The sequence below is a fragment of the Lepus europaeus genome, chromosome 14 (assembly GCF_033115175.1).
Source record: "Lepus europaeus isolate LE1 chromosome 14, mLepTim1.pri, whole genome shotgun sequence".
Classification (NCBI taxonomy): domain Eukaryota; kingdom Metazoa; phylum Chordata; class Mammalia; order Lagomorpha; family Leporidae; genus Lepus; species Lepus europaeus.
In genome coordinates this window covers 52,114,874-52,136,455 of record NC_084840.1, presented here as the reverse complement: position 1 = coordinate 52,136,455, position 21,582 = coordinate 52,114,874, and the positions used below count along the sequence as shown (strand labels likewise).

The following is a 21,582-nucleotide window of genomic DNA, read 5'->3' as shown; positions in this document are numbered from 1 at the left end:
ACTTTTTCACCTTTAGAATAAATTTTTATCACTTTGTGTACCTTATATGTGTCTGCACTTAGAATGTTCATCCAGGTACAAGGCAGCAGCCTGGAGTAGAAATTAATACACACTATGCTCACATCACTACCACTAACCATCCATGTAAACTCTGTGAAAATAACTTCTTTAAAGTCTCAGTACACTTACAGGCTTCCCAGTAGGACAAGTCTCAGCAAATTTAAAAAGACTGAAATCATACCATGTATCTTCTCAGACCATAAAGGAATAAAACTAGAAATCAACAATAAGAAGAACAACAGAATGCTCATAAATACTTAGAAATTAAATAACTTGCTACTGAATGATCAATGGGTCATAGAAGAAATGAAAAAAGAAATCAAAAACTTTCTTGAAATAAATGGAAATGAAAATACAACATCAAATCTTGTGGGACACAGCAAAAGCAGTAATAAGAGAGAAGCTCATAGCATTAAATGCTTCCATTCAAAAAAGAGAAATGTCTCAAATTAAAGATCTAATGTGCATCTTGAAGACTTAGAAAAACAAGAACAAATCAAACCTCAAATCAGCAGGAGGTGAGAAATAATAAGGATCAGGCCAGATATAAATAAAATTGAACAAAATAATGCCAAAGATAAACAAAACAAACAGTTGGTTTGTTTTTTTTTTTTTTGAGAAGATAAATAAAATAGATAAAACTCTAGCCAGACTGACAAAGAAAAAAAGAAACACTCAAATAAATAAAATTAGAGATGAAAAAGGAGACATTTCAATTGACACCACTGAAATACTAAGGATCATAAGAAAATACTACAAAGACCTATTTGCTAATAAATGTAAAACCTCTAAGAAATGGATAAATTCCTGGATTAATATAACCTACCACAATTAAATCAAGAAGATACAGATAATCTAAATAGACCCATCACAAGCAATGAGATTGAAGCAATAATCAAAAGCCTTCCAGCAAGGAAAGGCCAGGACTTGATGGCTTTACTACTGAATTCTACAAAACATTCAAAGAGAAAGTAACTACGATAGTCTTCAAACTATTCTAAAATACTGAACAGCAGGAATCCTGCCAAACTCTTTTTATGAAGCCAGCATTACTGTGATACGAAAATCAAAAAAAGCCAGGATGTGAAAACTACAGACCTATACATCCTTAATGAACATAGATGCAAATATACAAAATACTAGCAAATAGAATTCAAAACCACATCAGAAAGATCATACATCACAATCAAGTAGGATTTATCCCAGAAATGCAAGGGTGGTTCAACATTTGCAAATCAATAAACATTATATATAACATCAATACACTGAAGAACAGAAAACCATGTGGTCATCTCAATGGATGCAGAAAAAAATACTTGATAAGATTCAACACCCTTCACGATAAAAACCCTCCAAAAATTAGGTATAGAAGAAACATTCCTCAAAACAAAACAATAGCCAACATCATACTGATGGGGGAAAACTGAAAGCATTTTCCCTGAGATCTGGAACAAGACAAGGATGTCCACTTTCTCCACTCTTATTCAATATAGTACTGAAAGTTTTAGCCAGAGCAATTAGGGAGGAAAAAGAAATAAAGGGCATCAAAATTGACAAAGAAGAAGTAAAATTATCCATGTGTGCAGATGACATGATGTTGTACATGGAAGAACTTAAACACTCCACTAAAAAGCCATTAAATTGATAAACCAATTGAGTAAAGTTACAGGTTACAAAATAAACATACAAAAAGTAGCTTTTTTGTATGCTAATGATGAACTCAGTTGAAAGAGAAATCATGAAAGAAATCCTATTTACAATAGCCACAAAAAATAAAATGTTTAGGAATAAATTTAACCAAAGAAGTGAAGGATCTCTGCAATAAATATTATCAAACATTGATAAAAGAAATCAAGGGCAAAAGAAAAAAAAGAAAAGATAATCCTTGTTCATGGAATGGAAGAATCAATATTATCAAAATGTCTACATTACCTAAAGCAATTTACAGCCTCAATGCAATCCCTATCACAATACCAATGACATTCTTCACAGAGTTACAAAAAACAATCTTAAAATTCACATGGAATGACAAAAGACCTAGAAGAGCCAAAGCAATCCTGAGCAAGGAAAACTAAGCTGGAGACATCACAATACCTGATTTCAAAGCATACTCAAAGCTACAGTAATTAAAGCAGCTTGGTACTGGCATAAAAACCGAAACATAAATCAATGGAACAGAATAGAGCCCAGAAATTAATCCTCATATATACAGCCAACTGATTATTGACAAAAATGCTCAGTGGAGTAAGAATAATCTCTTCTATAAATGGTGCTGGCAAAACTGGATGTATATAGGGAGAAGAATGAAATTAGATCTATACCTCTCACCAAATGCAAAAATCAACTCAAGATGGATCAAAGACTTAAATTTAAGACCTGAGTCTATGAAGTTGCTAGAAGAAAATGTAGGGGAAACACTCCAAGACATTGGTATAAGAGACAACTTCTTGGACAAGACCCCCGAAACACAGGCAACAAAAGCAAAACCAAACAACTGGGGCTATATCAAACTCAGAAGCTTTTGCACAGCAAAGGAAACAAGTGAAGAGAGTGAAGAGACATTCAACAGAATGGGAAAAAATATTTGTAGACCACCTGACAAAAGATTAATATCCTTAATATATCAGCAACTTAGAAAACTCAACAACAACAAAAAAAACAATCAATCCAGCTAAGAAATGAGTAAAGGATTTCAACAGACAGTTCTGAAAAGAAGAAATACAAATAGCCAACAAATATGTGAAAAAATGTTCAATACCACTAGCCATTAGGGAAATCAAAATCAAAATCACAATGAGGTATCACCTCATCCATGTCAGGATGGCTAAAATACAAAACACAGAGAATAACAAATGCTGGCAAGTATGTGGACAAAGGGGAACGCTGATACGCTGTTGGTGGGAATGTCAATTAGTACAGCCACTGTGGAAAAGTGTGGAGTTTACTTAAAAAACTAGAAATAGATTTGCCATTTGATCCAGCAATCCCACTACTGGGGATAAACCCAAAAGACTTGAACACAATGTCAAACAGATACCTGCACCACAATATTTACAGCAGCATGGTCACAATAGCCAAAATCTGGAATCAACCACCAAAGTGTCCATCATCAGATGAATGGATAAAGAAAATGTGGTGTATATATACACAATGGAATTATTCAGCTATAAAAAAGAATGAAATTCGATCATTTGCAGCAAAATGTTGAGTGAAACAAGCCAGTCCCAGAAAGACAAATACCATATGTTCTCCCTTACATGTGGAAGCTAAAATTTAAAAAACAAAAAAGAGAGAATAAAAAAAGAAATGTCTGTGTATATCAGTATTACTGCAAATATAGTTCTATATAATTTGTTTTATAACTTTGTCAAATCAGTGGTTAAAAACGTTATATTACTATAGTTTTAATGATTGTGATTACATTAAAATTTACTGTATATGGATGAAATGGTCACTTTTCCATTCAATTGTTTGCAGCCATTGTCTATATTCTCACTAAACTAGGGTCTTTTTTCTTTTTACTTGTTAAACTTTTTATTTTGTGAAGTATTAAGACTTTTACTGTAGTGTAATTTTAAAATATGCTATCTTAAACAATAAAAGAAGAGAGAGAGAAAGAGGGTGGGTGGCACAGAGGGGAGGGAGGAAGGAAATATTATGTTCTTAAAATTGTATCTACAAATCACACTGAATCTGTTAAACATTAATTAAAAATTAAAATAAAAGCATTAAAAAATGTATGGCTGACCATGTCACTCACTCCCTGCTTAAAATCCTTCAATGGCTTCTCATTCTTCCTAAACTTCCGATTATGACTGTAATAGCCTCTGTAAGCCCTGCAAATCTGAGTCAGGGTTCCCCCTGCTGTTCCAGCCCCATCTTGCCCCATTTTCTCCCCACTCTCTGGGATCTAGGCTAGGGCTCAGCATTCTTCTGCAAAGTGCCACATTCTAAAGTGACATATTTTAGGCATTTGTGGGCCTTGCCGTCTCTGTTGCAGCTACCCACCTCTGCTGATGTAGTAAGAAGGAGCCCCTGAACCACATGAAATCAAATGGGTTTCAGTAAAACTTTATTTATGGATATTGGATTTTGAATTTCATGTAATGTCAGGAATCACAAAATATTATTACTCTTCTTTTGATTTCTTCAAGTCTCGACAGGTGTGAAAAACATTTGTAGTTCACCAGTTGTACAAAACAGAGCAAGACTGGGCCCGGGTCACACCTGGTCACACCTACACTAGTCTTCTTCAATTCCTGGCAGGAACTGAGCTTTCTTTGCATGTGCTTGTCTAACTCAGTTCACCTCCTTGCCCCTCTGTATCTGGAAACTTCCTAGGTAAAGTCTCAACTGAACTGTTACTCTGTACACCCCCATGCTAATCACTGTCATATGACTTTTCCCTCCCCAGAGTTAATAATTACAGCAAGTAAAGGAGCACTGGTTTAATTATCAGCCTAAGGTCTGCCCCTCCCAATATAATGTCAACCCTGTAGGAGCAGCAAGCAGTCCAGCCTCTGTCACATCAAGTCCTGCTCCAAACTGGACAGCACCTTACACATAAAGGGAACTTAAGAAACATTGCTGAAATAATATTTTCTTTGTTAAAATTCTAAGTCACCTGAGTACAGATGGCATATCTATGGAATCATAACCCCTAGTGCTTGGTACACTGTAGAGCCTCAAGTATTTGTTCAATGAGAAAGTTGTGCCAAGGTTTATCTACAGGATCCAACCGGTGCTTAAAGTTAACTGCTGAGAAATACAGAGCAGGGTGGACGTGACCTGCAAGGGAGGTACCAGTTGGGAGATTTCTTCCATCCACCAAAGAAGAAAGCGTGGAAAATTCAGTCAGGGCAGAGCAGTGAAAGGAGGAAAAGAGCAGACCGTGAAAGCAGATCAGGAGGACATGAGGACTGGATCTGGGGCAGCTGGTGTGGCAGAACAGGCAGTACAAGAAAGAAATAGCGCTGTTTTAGATGGCAGGGACGTACAAAGGCTCACCCAGCCATGGGACTGCCGCTGCATGTAGAAGCAATTCTCAGTGAACTTTCACAGCAGGAGAGGCCCTCCAGCCTGCCGCAGAAGGCACCAGGCCACAGCATCTCGATGACAAATTACTTGAATCAAGAGGTGGCACTGTGGCACAACAGGTGAAGTGGCCACGTGTGACACTGGCATCCCATATTTAGTCCCCACTGCTCCGCTTCTGATCCAGCTTTCTGCTAATGTTCCTGAGCAAGCAACAAAGGATGGCCCAAGTGCCTGGGTGCCAGCGACCACATGGGAAACCAGGATGGAGTTCCAGGCTCCTGGCTTTGGCCTTGTCCAGCCCTGGCCATGTGGGGACTGAACCAGCAGTTAGAAGATTTCTCTCTGTAAAATTCTGCCTTTCAAATAAATAAATTGGAAAAAAAAAAAAAGATTATCTGTTAATGGCAACTGCCCTGCTCATGATCACAGGTTTTGTGGAAATACAGACACTTCATTAACAACGCTGAGAGAGCCTGCGTGGGAAGATCAAGGTGCCAGGCAAGCGGGCCTTCCTCCACAGCACCCGGTGAGACACCTGCTCTGCCCCTCTGAGCACACTCGCTCTCACTCTCATACTCACTCTCACACCAAGGCAGGTGGCCTTTGCAGGTTCTTGAAGTTAGAATGCCACTGCTTGACACAAATGCTGACTTCTGGAATCTTTAAAAACCTCTTTGCTTTGTTTTTAGATGCCCTAAACTGACACCTTTGGTTCAAAACAAACGAAATACAGAGAGAGTAATTTAAAGTGGCCAAAAAATAATAATAGCAACTGTGATCATACTTTTTCTTTTTATAAATTCTTAGAAATTGAGTAATTACAAAGGTATAGTATTAAAATGTAGTTCCTAGATTATACTGGGCATTAATGTTCCTTATTTGGTGACCAGTTAAGAAGGCATTCCAACAGGAGTAAGACTATATATGAGTTTTCCAGCAACAAGCCATCATAGTTATACATACTCATAAAATTCTTAAGGACAAAATTATAAATGAACTAATTATTCCATTTAGTATATTTTTGAGAGACCTACACGTGCAAACACAAAGGAACAGTCTGTGAGAGTTTTACAGCCATTCTCTAAGCTACTTACATACCAGGCCAAATCCTACAAAAGGAGTCCAAGAAGTTCAGTAGGGCAACTCCCTAATGGGAAAGTATCACCATTCAATCTTCATTACTCAGATGTTTATTTCTGAGTACCAGACTTATTTTAAAATTTGTTTATTTATTTTAAAAGACTTTATTTATTTGAGAAAGTTACAGATAGTGAGAGGGAGAGACAGAGAGAAAGGTCTTCCATCCACTGGTTCACTCCCCAAATGGCTGCAACAGCTGAAGCTGAGCCGATCTGAAGCCAGGAGCCAGGAGCCTCCTCGGAGTCTCCTATATGGGTGCAGGGGTCCAAGGACTTGGGCCATCTTCTACTGTTTTCCCAGGCCATAGCAGAGAGCTGGATCGGGAGTGGAGCAGCCAGGACTAGAACCGGCTTCTATATGGGATGCTAGCGGTACAAGTGGAGGATTAACCTACTGCGTCACAGCGCTGGCCCCAAAATTTATTTTTAAATATAGGCTTATTTTCTTGAAAGGCAGAGACAGACAGGAGAAAGCTCTCCCATCCACTAGTTCACTCCTCAAATGCCACAGGAGCCCAGAACTCAATTCTAGTTTTGCATGTGAGTGGCAGAGCCCCAATACCTGAGTCAGCACCTGCTGCCTCTCAGTGTGCGGCAGCAAGAAGCTGGAACCAGAAGCAGAGCTGAAACCTGAACTCAGATACTCCACTATGGGATGCAGGTATCCCAAGTGACATTATAACCACTTCACCAAATGTCTGCTTTCAAAGTACTGCAATATTCAACAGAACTAGAATTTGATAACCCAAAGAATTTCCCAGCAGATGATAATATTGGATGCAACAAACTATTTTCATAGTTCTCATTCCCCTTTCTAGGAGGGTGTGTGTGTGGGGGGTGGAGTTGGAGGATTCTAACGAGAAAACATGTTTCAACATTGGCTATCAGTATTACAATAATGCAGTGCCCTCTTGTGGGAAGAAGAGGTAACTCTTAGGCTTAATTCCAGAAGCTGAGTTTCATTCCTTCATGATGAATAATAATGTTAAAGTAGATTTTGTGAGAAGGGGCGATCAAAGAAGGAGGTACCGTTCTCTGAAGGGAGGAGAGAACTTCCACTTTGATTATGGCCGTGTCTAAATAAGGTCAGAGTTTGTGGACTCAAGAGGCTTCCATAGCCTTGGCAGCTCATGACAAGAGCCTCGGGTGATCACTGACATCATAAATAAGAGTGTCAATTGTTAAATCAACAACAGGAGTCACTGTGCACTTACTCCCCATGTAGGATCTCTGTCCTTAACATGTTGTACTACGAGAATTAAAGGTAAAACTAGTCTTCAAAGAGTATTTATACTTTATGTGTCTGGGTGCAAACTGTTGAAATTGTTACTTAGTATAGAGTTGATCTTCTCTATATAAAGATAATTAAAAATGACTCTTAAGGAAGAATGGGATAGGATAGGGAATAGAAGATGAGATGGATTGGGGATGGGAGGGCTGGTAGGGGGAGAAGAATCACTTTAATCCAAAAGTTGAACTTATATTTATAAAACAAAAGCTTTCTATAAAAAAGAATAATAAAATGATAAAAAAAAAAGATTTTGTGGTTATGCTTTAGTTGGGAACTTTTATTAAGCATCACAAAGTAAATAAATGCACAACAAACATGCCCCATCTAGGAGAGCACTTGGCACGTCAGTTAATTCGCTGCTTGGGTCACCCACATTCCATATCAGAATGTCTGGTTTTGAGTCCCTGCACTGTCCCCATTCCAGCTTCATAATGCACACCCTGGGAGGCAGCAGGTGATGGATCAAGTACTTGGGTCCCTGCCACTCATGTGGGAGACCATGAATGAGTTTCCAGCTCTGGGCTTTGGACTGGCCTAGCCTCAGCTGTTGCAGGCACTTGGACAGTGAGTGAACCAGCAGATAGATTGTTCTCTGACTCTTTCTCATCTTCTCTCTGCCTTTTAAGTAAATGAAAATAAATAAATATTTATTACCTAAAAATTTCCCATCTATTTTCACAAAAAGAAAACCCAAATAGTATAAAACAATAATTTTTTAAAATCTGGCAAAAATAGTCAAATATTTCTAGTCTGCTTAGCCAAGGAACATTTGAGAAGAAAAGCAAGAGGCAAAGTTTGGCTTTAGGTATACCAAGATATTTAATCACTATGTCAAAGAGAAAGAACCATTAGAATTATTTACTTATTTTTCTCCATGTTTATTTCCCTTTCCATTAAGATTCATATTATTCTTCTGTCCCAAGTATCCAAGGAAACCCTATATATAATTATTATAACACAGTCCCAATACAGAGAGAAAAAAGCTGACAGGGCTGACAACTGGAAAAGAAAATTCACACAGCTCTCAAAAGTGTGTTGGGGCCAGAGTTGTGGCACAGCAGGTTAAACCTCTGCCTTCAATATGGCATCCCATATGAGTGCTGGCTGGAGTCCCAGCTGCTCCCTTCTAATGTGCCTGGGAAAGCAGCAGAAGATGGCTCAAGCGCTTGGGCCACCATGTGGGTGACCCAGACAGAGTTCCAGGCTCCTGGCCCAGTCCTGGCCATTGTAATCATTTGGGAAGTGTACCAGCAGATGGAAGATATCTATCATTCTATCTGTCTCTCTCTCTCTCTTAGCCTTATAAATAAACCATTCAGATCTTAAACAAAAAAATTCTCTGTCATCCAGGCTTAAAAGCAGAACTCATCATAAATAAAAAAGTTTTCATTAGCAACTGACAGCTGGCATCATATGCAAACATCAGAAGAGAACCTGGAAAACTACCCTCTCTCTTTCCAGAGGGGTGGAAAATGTGTAAAAGTGATAAAATGTATAAAGGACCCATGGCCTCTCCTCAGCTCATCAAACCAAATGATCAAAAATGTACACTGAGTACTTAGAACTATCACATCCCAGCAACTTTCTAACCAGTTGAGGGCATCTACAATGACCTAACAAGTCACAGCGTGCGGCAAGGCCTCCAGCATTCTGTAGTTAAGTACTTTACAAAACAATTTATACATATGCTGTATAAAACAAAGCTGTCATCATTATAATTTAAATCCAATCTCCATGCCATTAACAAACGTCACAGGAAAACACTTGAATCCACAAAGAGCACTCTCACACATATAATACCCATCTACACAGAGACACAGAGACATTCAATAGACATGCTGTCAAAGTGTCAGTTGCTCCTGTTCTGTGAACACACTTCCTGTATTAGATAATCACAAAACATCGTAGGGGTATTTAGGTTTTCCTGAGATCTGGTACCATACATAATACTAAAGAACTTAGTTTAATGAATGAATGCATGTTTGCTGTTTTGTGTTTGGTTTAGTTTCTCCCAATCATCTTACCAAATGGAGGCAGTAATGTTTGACACATGGTTTTAGTAGCTTCCCTAAAATTGATTGATTGTTGTAACTCGAGGGTTTTGAATCCTTGGATGAAAGCAGGACAGTAAGGGAAGGACTTGAGATATTTTGTTGAAGGTGATAAACAACAGTATCAGTGTCCCAGAGGAGCTCAGACGTCAGAGATCCTTGTGGAAGTAATAAAGTTAATGACGAAATAGCAACAGCGCAGGTGTCCTGGACTTTCACAACGCTGTTCAGGGCTTTGATTTCAAAAGGAATAAATCAATCATCCACCCATTAGCATGAAAGCACGGGGAAACACTCCTGTGCAATCAACTGCCATGCATTCCCGACGCTGCCTCACTGGTGGGGACTCAGGTCACTTCCCCAGCGTTTCCCGTTAGAATGAAGCCCAGAAGCGGCTGAGACACAAAAGGATGAGGCACAAACATCTTTTGGAAACATCAAATCGAATCATACCTGAAGGCAGACTGATCCGATGTCCGTCTTTGAGCTTTAACCGACTTCTCTTAAACTTGCCCTTCCTCTTCTTCACGTTGGGCTTGTCCTGGCTCAGCTGGAAGAGCATGATGTTGAGCTCCCGCTCCAGCACGTGGATCTCGCGCTCGGCGAGCTGCTGCTCCCGCCGCCTCAGCAGCTCCTCCTGCGACTTCTGCTGCAGCGCGGCGCGTGTCAGCTCCTCCTCGCGGGACCGCAGCTCCTGCGCAGAGACGCACCGCACAGGCGTCAGGCGCCGCGGCGAAGTCGGGCCGCCGGGTTCCCGCACACAGACGGACGCTGCTCCACCCCTGGTCACCCCGGCCCACATGGGAAACGGCAATCAGGAGCTAAGGACCTGTCTAGCGCTGCGTTAGCTAAGATGAAAACCAAAGCCCTCACACAGGCTCCATTCTAACTCTGAGCCTAAAGGAGGCATCTCAAACTATCTGCACCTGATTTTAACATTTCTCTCTCTTCGTCTCTGGCCTTCACAATCTCCTGACACAGCAAATGTACTTTAGGGGTGTGCATACGAAAATACTGGCGTGTCCGAGTTCGAGTCCCAGCTGGGCATCTGATTCCAGCTTCCTATTAATGCGTGCCTTGGGAGGCAGCAGGTGATGACCCAAGAACTTGGGTCCTTGCTACCCATGTGGGTGACTAGATGGAGTTCCAGGTTCCTGACTGCAGGCTGGCCCAGCCCCAGCTATTGCTGGCATTTGGGAAGTGAGCCAGCAGATGGAAGATCTCTGTCTGTCCATCTCTGTCTCTGTCTCTCTTTCTTTTCTTTTTTTTTTTTTAAAGATTTATTTATTTATTTGAAAGTCAGAGTTACACAGAGAGAGGAGAGGCAGAGAGAGAGAGAGGTCTTCCATCCGATGGTTCACTCCCCAATTGGCTGCAGCGGCTGGAGCTGTACTGATCTGAAGCCAGCAGTCAGGCGCTTCTTTCCAGTCTCCCATGCGGGTGCAGGGGCCCAAGGACTTGGGCCATCTTCCACTACTTTCCCAGGCCACAGCAGAGAGCTAGATAGGAAGTGGAGCAGCCGGGACTAGAACTGGCGCCCATATGGGATGCCAGCACTGCAGGCGGCAGCTCTACCTGCTATGCTACAGTGCCGCTACTCTTTCATATAAATAAAAAATTAAAATTAAAAAAATAATATGTACATAACACAGTATCAAAGTACACACGTGAATGACATATTTTAAAATAAAGCTAAAAGTTAGAGCTCAACTAATTAAAATATGATTATTCTAGTTACAGAAGACTGTAATTCTTTACTTGGGGACTTCCTTCAGAGCATGTTAAGCGTTTGCTTAGGGAATAAAACGTCTTGGTGAAGACACTGAGGGCATAAACAAAGCTAAGGTAACAGGTGTCACCTAAAAGCCTGTCAGAAATTAAAATGCAACACCTCTGAAATCATGAGCCAAAAGAAAATAAATTCAATAACAAAGAATTTTTCAGGATTCCATTAAAAAGTGGGACATAAGGAAAGTTATCACTTTACAAGAGATCTCATGAAAGAACTAATGGAAGTTCCTCCACTTACTGATTAAAGCAAAACTTTAGAATTAATGAACTTCTGAGACATAGAAAATCTATCATTAAAAAGTACTTTTATTCCTATTAGAAAAAAGCTATCTAGATGTAAAATTGAGAACTATAAAGAGATTTAAAACCACATATAGGCCCATTTGTTAAGTTAATTGGTTTTTATTTGAAAGGGATAGAGCAAGAGAGAGAGAATCTTCCATCTACTGGTTCACTTCTTAAATGCCCACAACCGCCAGGACGGGTCAGGCTGAAGCCAGGAGCCTCCAGGTCTCCCATGTAGATGTCAGGGATCCAAGTACTTACACCATCATCTGCTGTCTCTGGGGGTGCACACTGGCAGGAAGCTGTATGGAAAACAGAGGTGGAACTCGAACTCAGCCACTCCAACAGGGGATGTGGGCAAACCGAGTGGTGACTTCACCTGCTGTGCCACAACCCCTGGCCCGTACATGACCATTCTTATTTCATTTCTGTAAAGTATGCTCTGCTTTACTAGAGATGTGAATGTTCCTGTTAGCCAAACTACTTTCTGTTCTTCACAGAACAGAAAGCTCTTCCACAGAGATCAAGGCATCTGCAGATTTTTATCAACACTCCTCCAGGAAAATTTAATCATAAAGATCCCTAACACCACAATCTTTGTTCGATGTTGTAGATCCCTTCTCAGGTGGAGATTTGGTCTGTGAGTACCTAGCACTATGAGTGTGGTACTAATATATCCTACTTTATATAACCAGCCAATGCTCTCAGTAGGCCCACCTCACCATACCAATCCATAGGGAAACACTGCAAGGAGGGCCAGCATGGTGGCACAGCAGGTTAAGCCACTGCCTATGACGCCAGCATCTCATAAGACTGCCAGTAACTGTCCTGGTTGCTGTACTTCCAACCCAGCTCCCTGCTAATGCACCCGGGAAAGCAGTCTAAGATGGTCTGAGTGCTTGGGTCCTTGCCACACATGTGGGAGACCCAGATGGAGTTCCAAACTCCTGGCTTTGCCCTGGTCCAGAGCTGGCCATTGTAGCCAGTCAGGGAGTAAACCAGTAAATGGAATCTCTCTCAATCTCTCTCTCTCTCTCTCTCTCAACTCTGCCTTTCAAATAAATAAATATATTTTTAATTATTAAAAAAAAAAGTGAGAAAAGGGGCTGGCACTGTGGTGTATCAGGTTAAGCCGCCGCCTGCAATGCTGGCATCCCATATGGGTGCTGGTTCAAGTCCCGATTGCTCCTCTTCTGATCTAGCTCTCTGCTATGGCCTGGGAAAGCAGAAGAAGATGGCCCAAGTCCTTGGGCCCCTGAACCCGCATAGGAGACCTGGAAAAAGCTCCTGGCTCTTGGTTTCGGATTGGCGCAGCTCCAGCCGTTGTGGCCAATTGGGGAGTGAACCATCAGATGGAAGACCTCTCTCTGCCTCTCCTTCTCTCTGTGTAGCTGTGACTTTCGAATAAATAAATCTTAAAAAAAAAAAAAGTGAGAAAATAAAAGGAAAAACAGATGGCAGGATGGAGGTTTATGGAAGAAACTAGTCAAATCATGTGACTAAAAGGTCAATTTAAGCCTACTCATGCCTTGGACTTCTGTGGATGGACCCAAAGAGTATTCTGAGTCCACCTGTCATGTAAAACAAAATACACATGGAAGACCATTCTCCCACAAATAAATCTCACGAAGAAATTGGAAGTGCTAACAACACAGAAATTGTTTGTTCAAGTCTACTTCTGAATTTCTAGTAATTCTACTAGATTTGAAATATTCAGTTTTGAAATATTCTTTGAATTAACTTTTTTCATACAAACAAAACTTCAGGAGAATTACTTTACACCAATTGATGTTCAAGCCACTCTGCTTCTGATAATATGAACCAGCAAAAACTAATTTCTAGAACAGACTGCTATTTTTTTCTTTATGCCAGACATAATTGAGAATTTATTTCTTGAAAAGGAAGGAAAATGTTATATACTAAGAATAATTTTGTAATCTGTTTCTTAACTGCTGCATTTCTCCAACTGGTCTGGACAAACAGGAGATTTTAATGTAGTGTATCTGGGGACATGGATGATTTCCAGTAAACTTCCAATTTGTAACTCATTATTATCCACTTTTTTGTTAAGATACTACTTTTCAGTGGTGCTGACATTAATCCAATCAGTTATTGTTAAATGAAATGGCCTAAGAATGAGATAAGGGCAGGAAATTCAACTGGGCTTTTTAGTAGGTAACCATGGTAACTGAGGAAGAAACCATCTTTAATGCCAGATTCCAACATAAAATGATTCCCCTTGCAACAACTTCATGAATTTAAAAAAAAGGACTTTCCTAAGAGTTCAGAAAAAATAAGATAGAAGAGAAAGCAACAAAATAATCTTTCTTCAAAATAAATTTTTAAATAGTCAAAAGTAAAAAAATGGGGAGGCAGAGTCTACAGCATTAAAATCTTAGAATACTTAGAGACTATGAAGCACACAAAACAATGCTTCTGGTTGATGAGATTACTAGCAATGATACTGAACTGCCTGGCACAGGCCACTCTAGTAATAGCCAATCCGGCTCCCTGACAGGGGCTGTTAATCATTAACAATGGCATGCCTTCACATAGTGGGTCAAAGACAGGTGCAGGCACAGAACGCACACAGACAGACACTCTGAGATAAGAAGCTAGGAATTTAGGGAGGACCTGGTATCTATGGAGGTTGCAGTTTACTGAATAACACAGACCACAGCCAAGTTACTGACCATTAATTCCAAGTCTAACGCCTCCTACTTTAAGTAATCAGTGAACAAGAAAGGGAGATAGGGCACATACACTGTACTTTCTATTCCTTCAAAAAGATGCAGTTAGAAAGCTTTATGCAAATAAATCTTAGAAAAAAAAAAATGGGTCTGGTGCTATGGCATAGCTGGCAAAGCCACCACCTGCAGCGCCAACATCCCATATGGGCGCCGGTTCATGACCTGGCTGCTCCACTTCTGATCCAGCTCTTCTATGGCCTAGGAAAGCAGTAGAAGATGGCCCAAGTGCTTGGGCCCCTGCACCCACATGGGAGACCACAAAGAAGCTGCTGGTTCCTGGCTTTGGATCGGCCTAAATCCAACTGTTGCAGCCATCTGGGGAGTAAACCAGCAGATGCAAGATCTCCCTGCACTTCTGTGTCTGCCTCTCTGTAACTCTGCCTTTCTAATAAATAAATACATGTTTAAGAAAAAACAAAGAAACCTTTATGTAAAAAAAAAAAAGTATTATATATTCTTCAATTGGAAATTAAAAGGTTCACAAGATACTCAAAACACTCTTCAAGGAGCACTGCATAAAAATCAAATAAAAAGAAAAAAAGACACCATTAAAGGATAGCTCAAAAATCAAAAACATAACACACAGAGCTGACACCATGGTGCAGTAGGTTAATTCTCTGCCTGAGGCACCAGCATTCCACATGGGCACCAGTTCGAGTCCCAGCTGCTCCACTTCCCATCCAGCTCTCTGCTATGGCCTGAGAAAGCAGTACAAGATGGCCCAAGTCCTTGGGTCCCTGTACCCATATAGGAGACTGGGAAGAAAAGCCTGGCTCCTGGCTTCAGATCAGTACAGCTCCAGCTGTTGTGGCCAAAATGGGGTGTGAACCAAGGGTTCAGAACTCTGTCTCCCTCTCACTGTCTGTAACTCTACCTCTCAAATAAATAAATAAAATCTTTTAAAAACATAATTTTTTTTTTTTTAAGTGTAACACACACCACAAAATGGAGAGAGCTGACACACGTTCTTGAAGCCTGCTTTTCTTTTTAGGCCACATGCAGCTAAGAATGACTTCACTGGGGGCCAGCGCTATGGCACAACAGGTTAATCCTCTGCCTGTGGCGCCAGCATCCCATATGGGTGCCAGTTCTAGTCCTGGTTGCTCCTCGTCCAATCCAGCTCTCTGCTGTGGCCTGGGAAAGCAGTAGAAGACGGCTCAAGCCCTTGGGTCCCTGCACCCGCATGGGAGATCGGGAAGAAGCACCTGGCTCCTGGCTTCAGATCAGCACAACTCTGGACATTGCAGCCATTGCAGAGTGAACCAATGGACGGAAGACCTTTCTCTCTATCTCTCCCTCTCCCTGTCTGTAACTCTACCTTTCAAATAAATAAATAAAATTTAAAAAAAGAATGAATTCACTGGTCTGGCTATATCTTACAGCTTCACAAATAATTAAAAACAAATACACATCACATCCATTACAAATTTAAAATTCTGATTTATAGCTTTGTTTTTCCTCAAAGGACTTTCCAGTCCCCCAAATGTATTTGTTTGTGATTAAACACTTACTTTTAGAATTCCTGAAAGTAATTTGGAGAAATGTTTTCTTAAAAAAAAAAAAAAGTCTTTTCCTTGTCATTTTAAGTAACATGTGTTCAAGTTTCAGTGGTATCACTGACTGCAATCCTTGAAAGAACTGCAGGAGTTAAAGCATCACCCAGCGGGCGGCTTCCCAGCATTCCGAGCAAGGTTCCTGGAACTCCCTGGGACTGGGCCTCAGCCTCAGCCTAAGTCCACTCACATTTTCTAAGGCATTCACCTTGAGGTCGTTACCTCCAAACCCAGAGACAATGTACAACTTCTTTCCTCCCTCGTCTACTTGGAAGGCCTCCCAGCACTGGAGAGCAGCATTAGCCGGACCTTCCTGGCCCCGGGCTGGGTTACTACTGTTCTCCAAGTGCTCAGATTTCCAGGCTCCCTGCCTTCTGGGCCTCTGTCCTTGGGAGGTGCCCACGGTCACTCAGAATGCCGTGGGCGTGTTCTGACCAGGGCAAACCGGGTTAGTTTTTCTTACTGACGAATTCTATGTATGTATTAGTGGTGCCACGGTCTTGGGTTGTACTTAGCTGGGTCATAATTTTAAACTTAGAAAACCCTGAAAAGTCAAAGCAAGAGAGTGAAATTACCTTCACGTTGATTTCTTGAAGAATGACTTGAGCAGCCATTCTTCTGTCTAATCAGTATTTCTTAATCATTTTAAAATTCAAAACACCTGTGCCTATGTCACGAACATTTAATAGATGCTGAATTTTTACATGTGTCTCAGAGCTGCTCAAGGCCCTTGTGTACCACACTCTGATCCTATCCCCTGCTTCCTCAGATCTGCTGCTCACTAAATTGGTGTGTTCCTACCCCTGCCTATACTTCCATCCCTTTTTTTGTACATTGGAATAGTTCTGTTTTGTATTTACGTAACTGTTATATAATGTAACTATTCTTCTGCAACTCACTTGAATCTACCCAGTATTAGATTTATCTATACTGGAGCATGATGTTAAACTTTATGCACTGTAACTACCAGGTTGGCTATGAGCCTTCAGTGTTACCGTCATTGTGAATGTCTAATGAAATCAATGCAAAGCCATACTTCATAACTTTAACATGGGAAGTTCAATCTTAGCTATGATTCTATGAGTAGAACATGCCAACATTCTATATTAACAAATAAACAAATGAACACTTTATTGAAACAAAGTAAAATCCCCTGCCTAAAAAGAATTCTATTAGCTTAGCAACACAAGTGCATGGTACAAAAAAATTCCTTTCCAGAAGATTATGTGAGTTGATATAAGGTAATCAATAATTTAAAACATTGTACTTCAACATGTTATGACTATATAGTGGAAACACTGTATGTACAACAGAAGAATTGAAACTATTGAACTATTATACACTTCAGATGAGATTTATCAAAGTGCCCATGTACCACAAAAATGTCTTTAATTTAATAGATGCTATGAAGGAACGTGCACTGTGGCATAGCAGGTTAAGTCACTGCCTGTGATGCAGGCATTCCATGTGGGCACCGTTTCATGTCCCAGCTGAGCCACTTCCAATCCAGCTCATTGCTAATGGCCCAGGGAAAGTAGTAAAAGATGGCCCAAGTGCTTGGGTCCCTGTACCCATGAGGGAGACCCAGATGAAGCTTCTGGTTCCTAGCTTCAGGCTGGCCCAGCCCTAGTCATTGAGGTCATTTAGGGGGTGAACTAGCGCATTGATCTCTGTCTCTGAGTAACTTTGTTTTTCAACCAAACAAAAATATTACAAATATTGTGAAAACAGTACATGCTATGAATTGAATGAAAAGGTCTTCAGTGCCCTTTAATAGTAATTGTCATTATTTGGAGTCAGCACTGTGGTGTAGTGGGTAAAGCTGCTGCCTGCAGTGTCGGCACCTCATATGGGTACCACCAGTTTGAGTGAGTCCCAGCTGCTCCACTTCCAATCCAGCTCCCTGGGGCGGCGCTGTAGCACAGTGGGTTAATGTCCTGGCCTGAAGCGCCAGCATCCCATATGGGCACCAGTTCGAGTCCTGGCTGTTCCTCTTCCAATCCAGCTCTCTGCTATGGCCTGGGAAAGCAGTAGAAGATGGCCCAAGTCCTTGGGTCCCTGCATTCCTGTGGTAAACCTGGAAGAAGCTCCTGCTCCTGGCTTTGGATCAGCGCAGCTCCAGCCGTACGGGGAGTGAACCATCAGATGGAAGACCTCTCTCTCTCTGCCTCTCTTCTCTCTGTGTAACTCTGACTTTCCAATAAATAAATAAATCTTAAAAAAAAAAAAAAAAAAAAACACACAATCCAGTTCCCTGCTAATGTGCCTGAGAAAGTAGTGGAAAATGGCCTAAGTCCTTGGGCCCTTGCACCCACATGGGAGATCTGGAAAAAGCTCCATACTCCTGGCTTTGGATCAGCTCAGCTCCAGCCATTGTGGTCATTTGGAAGTGAACCAGTGGATGGAAGACCTCTCTCTCTCTCTCTGCCTCTGCTTCTCTGTAACTCTGCCTTTCAAAAAAATAATCTTAAAAAAAAAAAAAAAGTAATTGTCACCATTCTAAACAGACCATGCCAACTCAACTCACTGCTGAACTTATCTGCTTTCTCATTAGGCATGTTTTTATTTCCCATAGTTCTCTTTGCAAGTGCACTGTGGTATCTCTATGTTTAACATACAAGCTTATTTTTTCCCCTCAGAATGTATGAACCAAACACAAATCATTCTGTTAAAGAGTTCTAAATGTACACATTCTCCTGGTTTCTCCAATAAAGCAAGAATCTTGGAAATAAGAAGAGGCAAATAGGAGAGAACTTTAAGGAACTTTATAACATGTAATGAAAAACAACACAAATTCTACCCAAATCAATTATAAAATCAACTATAAAAGATCTTTGTGGGGGCTGGTGCTGTGGCTTAGCAGGTGAAGCTGCCGCCTGCAGTGCAGACATCCCATATGAGTGCCAGTTCAAGACCCAGCTGCTCCACTTCTGATCCAGCTCTCTCCTGTGGCCTGGGAAAGCAGTGGAAAATAACCCAAGTCCTTGGGCCCCTGCACCTGCGTGGGAGACCTGGAAGAAGCTCCTGGCTTCAGATTGGTGCAGCTCCGGCCATGTGGCCAACTGGGGATTGAACCAGTGGATGGAAGACCTCTCTCTCTCTCTCTACTTCTCCTTCTCTGTGTAACTCTTTCTAATAAATAAATATTAAAAAAAAAAAAGGATCTTTGTAACATTTCAAGATGGACCGTGTAAGATATTAGTGTTACTTAATTTAACAATGGAAAGAAAGTTATTCTAAAATATTCTAACCAATTAGAAATGCACATTGAAGCACTTACAGGTAAAATGACATGAATCTAGGATATGATTTCAAATTCTCCTGTTTAAAACATGGTAACGGCGGGTAGGTGTTTGGCCTGGCAGTTTAGACATCACATCCCTGTGTTAAGAGTCTCAGCTCCGCTCCCAACTGTAGCTTCCTACTAATGCAGACCCTGGGAGGCAGAAGGTAATTGGGGCTCAAGTAATTGGATTCTTTCCACCTACATGAGAGACCTGGATTGAGTCCCTGGCTCCTAGCTTGAGCCTGGCCCATGTCCAGCTGTTGCATCTTTTGAGAGTGAACCAGCTCCTCTCTCACATAAATAAGTACATACTTTAAAACCATGATAACAGGGAAGAGAAAATGAATAAAATGCTAAAATGATAATGACAATGATTGAATCTGGTTAATGCATACAAAAGGTTTATTACGCTATTGTCTCTCCTTTTTTAAACATTGGAAAGTTCCACAAATAAAAAAGCTTTTTTCTCCCAATTATTCATTTTGAGTACACTTCTGATTGTTTTTATTTTTAACCTGAAGGAAGAATCAACAAACACTGATATCTGAAAATATTTTAGAATAACGCTAACAGTGGCTCTTGGGTCATAGTTTCCAGGATGCTCATAACTGTGAGTATATTATGCAATTAGACATCTCTCTCTTGGGGCTGGGGCTGTGGTATAGCAGGTGAAGTCATCATCTGCATCGCTGCATCCCATAAAGTGCTGGTTTGTGTCCCAGTTGCTCCATTTCTAGTCCAGCCCCCTGGTAATGCTCCTGAGAAAGCAGCAGAAGATGACCAAGTGCTTGGGCCCCTGCACACATACGGAGACCCGAGAGAAGCTCCTGATTCCTGGCTTCAGATCGGCTCAGTTCTGGCTGAGCTTGGTCTCTCTCTACCTCTCTGACTCTGACTTTCAAATAAAATAAATAAATCTTTAAAGTAATACATAGAATAAGAAAATCTTAACCTACAAATATTAAAAAAAAAAAAAGCTCTCTCACCTTTTCCTTTGTTCTTAACTCATCAAACATTTGTTGAATTTCCAGTTTCCAGTCATCTTGCATGGAATGAAAAGATTCCTGTGGCATTTCAGTCATCACTGCCCCTTCAATAGCAGTCAGCTGTTCAAGAATTAAGGCAAATGATGGGCGAATATGAGGGTCTTGTTCCCAGCATTCTAAAATAAACAAGAATCACAGTAATTCCATCTCTCTGCACAGTGCAGGTTATCTCCAAGCCACCAGAGCCTCCAGACAATGTTCTGCACTGAAACAGAAATGCAATTTTATGCCTGTCCTTCTAACAGAAGCCAATGTCTATGGCACCACCTTTCTTGAAGATTTGATTGTATGATCTGAAAAACCAAAATGCTCTCTTTTAGACAGTGCGCACATCAGAGGCATGCACAGTACTATTAAACACAGCTAGCCTTGTCTACATTATACCACACGTAACAGGTGCACATGTGCTTTCCACACCTTGTCATGAACTTTGTGTTTCCAGCCCAAAGCTGCTGTGCCTGATAAGTATCTGATACAGAGTTATATACATAAGCCAGCTCAAGAAAGCCTCTCTAAAATGTTATAATCACAAGAGAAGTTCTAAGAAATAGTCTAATAACCAAGTAAGGTAACTTGAGTGAGTTAATTTTTAAAAGATAAGGATCAAATAGACAAGGTCATGGCAAAACCACACCAGTTAAGGTTGTAAAACATTTTTGATCATTAGGTTAAATTTAAAAGAGCAGATGTGGAGCCAAATCAATATCGTGTTTGAACTACCAGTGTACTCGGTGAAAATTTTATTACCATTCAGTTGGGTTTTGTATATAAATGAGTCACTGATAAAACTGGATCGTTTTTAAGTTACTTAGTTCATCAAAACTTTACTTAACACTTCAGATCAAAGACAAGCTTTCTAATTCTTGAAATGGCAGAATCTCTTAAAAGCTTTTGAAAATTGGCATCACAGAAATTACTTCTTGGTTGTGTCTTTTCTAATGAGCAATTCTCCTTGACCCCACACACAAAACAAAGGCTGCACAAATACCTTTCATGAGCTTGGCAAACGGCTCGGGGCAGGTGGATGGAATGGGCAAAGTGAGCTTATTGACTGCTACCCCATAAGCCACGGCGAGACCATCAATGCCACGGTAGGGGACTTCTCCCGTGAGCAGTTCCCACAGCAGCACTCCATAGCTGGAAAGCAAAGTTGTCATGATGAAGCTTCCCTTCTGACACAGTTGGTGGGATAAACACAACGGTACCTTCCTCCAGCTCCTAAGAGGAACCTCTCTCCCAGCACAGCCCTGTGCTGTATTGTACCAAGGTAGGAGATAAGCTCTTCCACCTAAC

The 21,582-nt window shown here is 40.8% G+C and overlaps 1 protein-coding gene across 2 annotated transcripts in view; it reads right to left on the bottom strand.

Annotated features, from left to right (window-relative positions):
* The window catches only part of MAP3K21 (mitogen-activated protein kinase kinase kinase 21), a 65,166-nt gene that overhangs the window by 17,736 nt on the left and 25,848 nt on the right, over positions 1 to 21,582 (bottom strand). For both annotated transcript variants that reach the window (XM_062210623.1, XM_062210624.1), the window contains exons 3-5: positions 21,278 to 21,426; positions 20,230 to 20,405; positions 10,032 to 10,272 (exon numbers count right to left, since the gene is read on the bottom strand). In XM_062210623.1, coding sequence (XP_062066607.1) covers positions 10,032 to 10,272; positions 20,230 to 20,405; positions 21,278 to 21,426 — 566 coding nt within the window. The remainder of the gene's footprint in view (positions 1 to 10,031; positions 10,273 to 20,229; positions 20,406 to 21,277; positions 21,427 to 21,582) is intronic.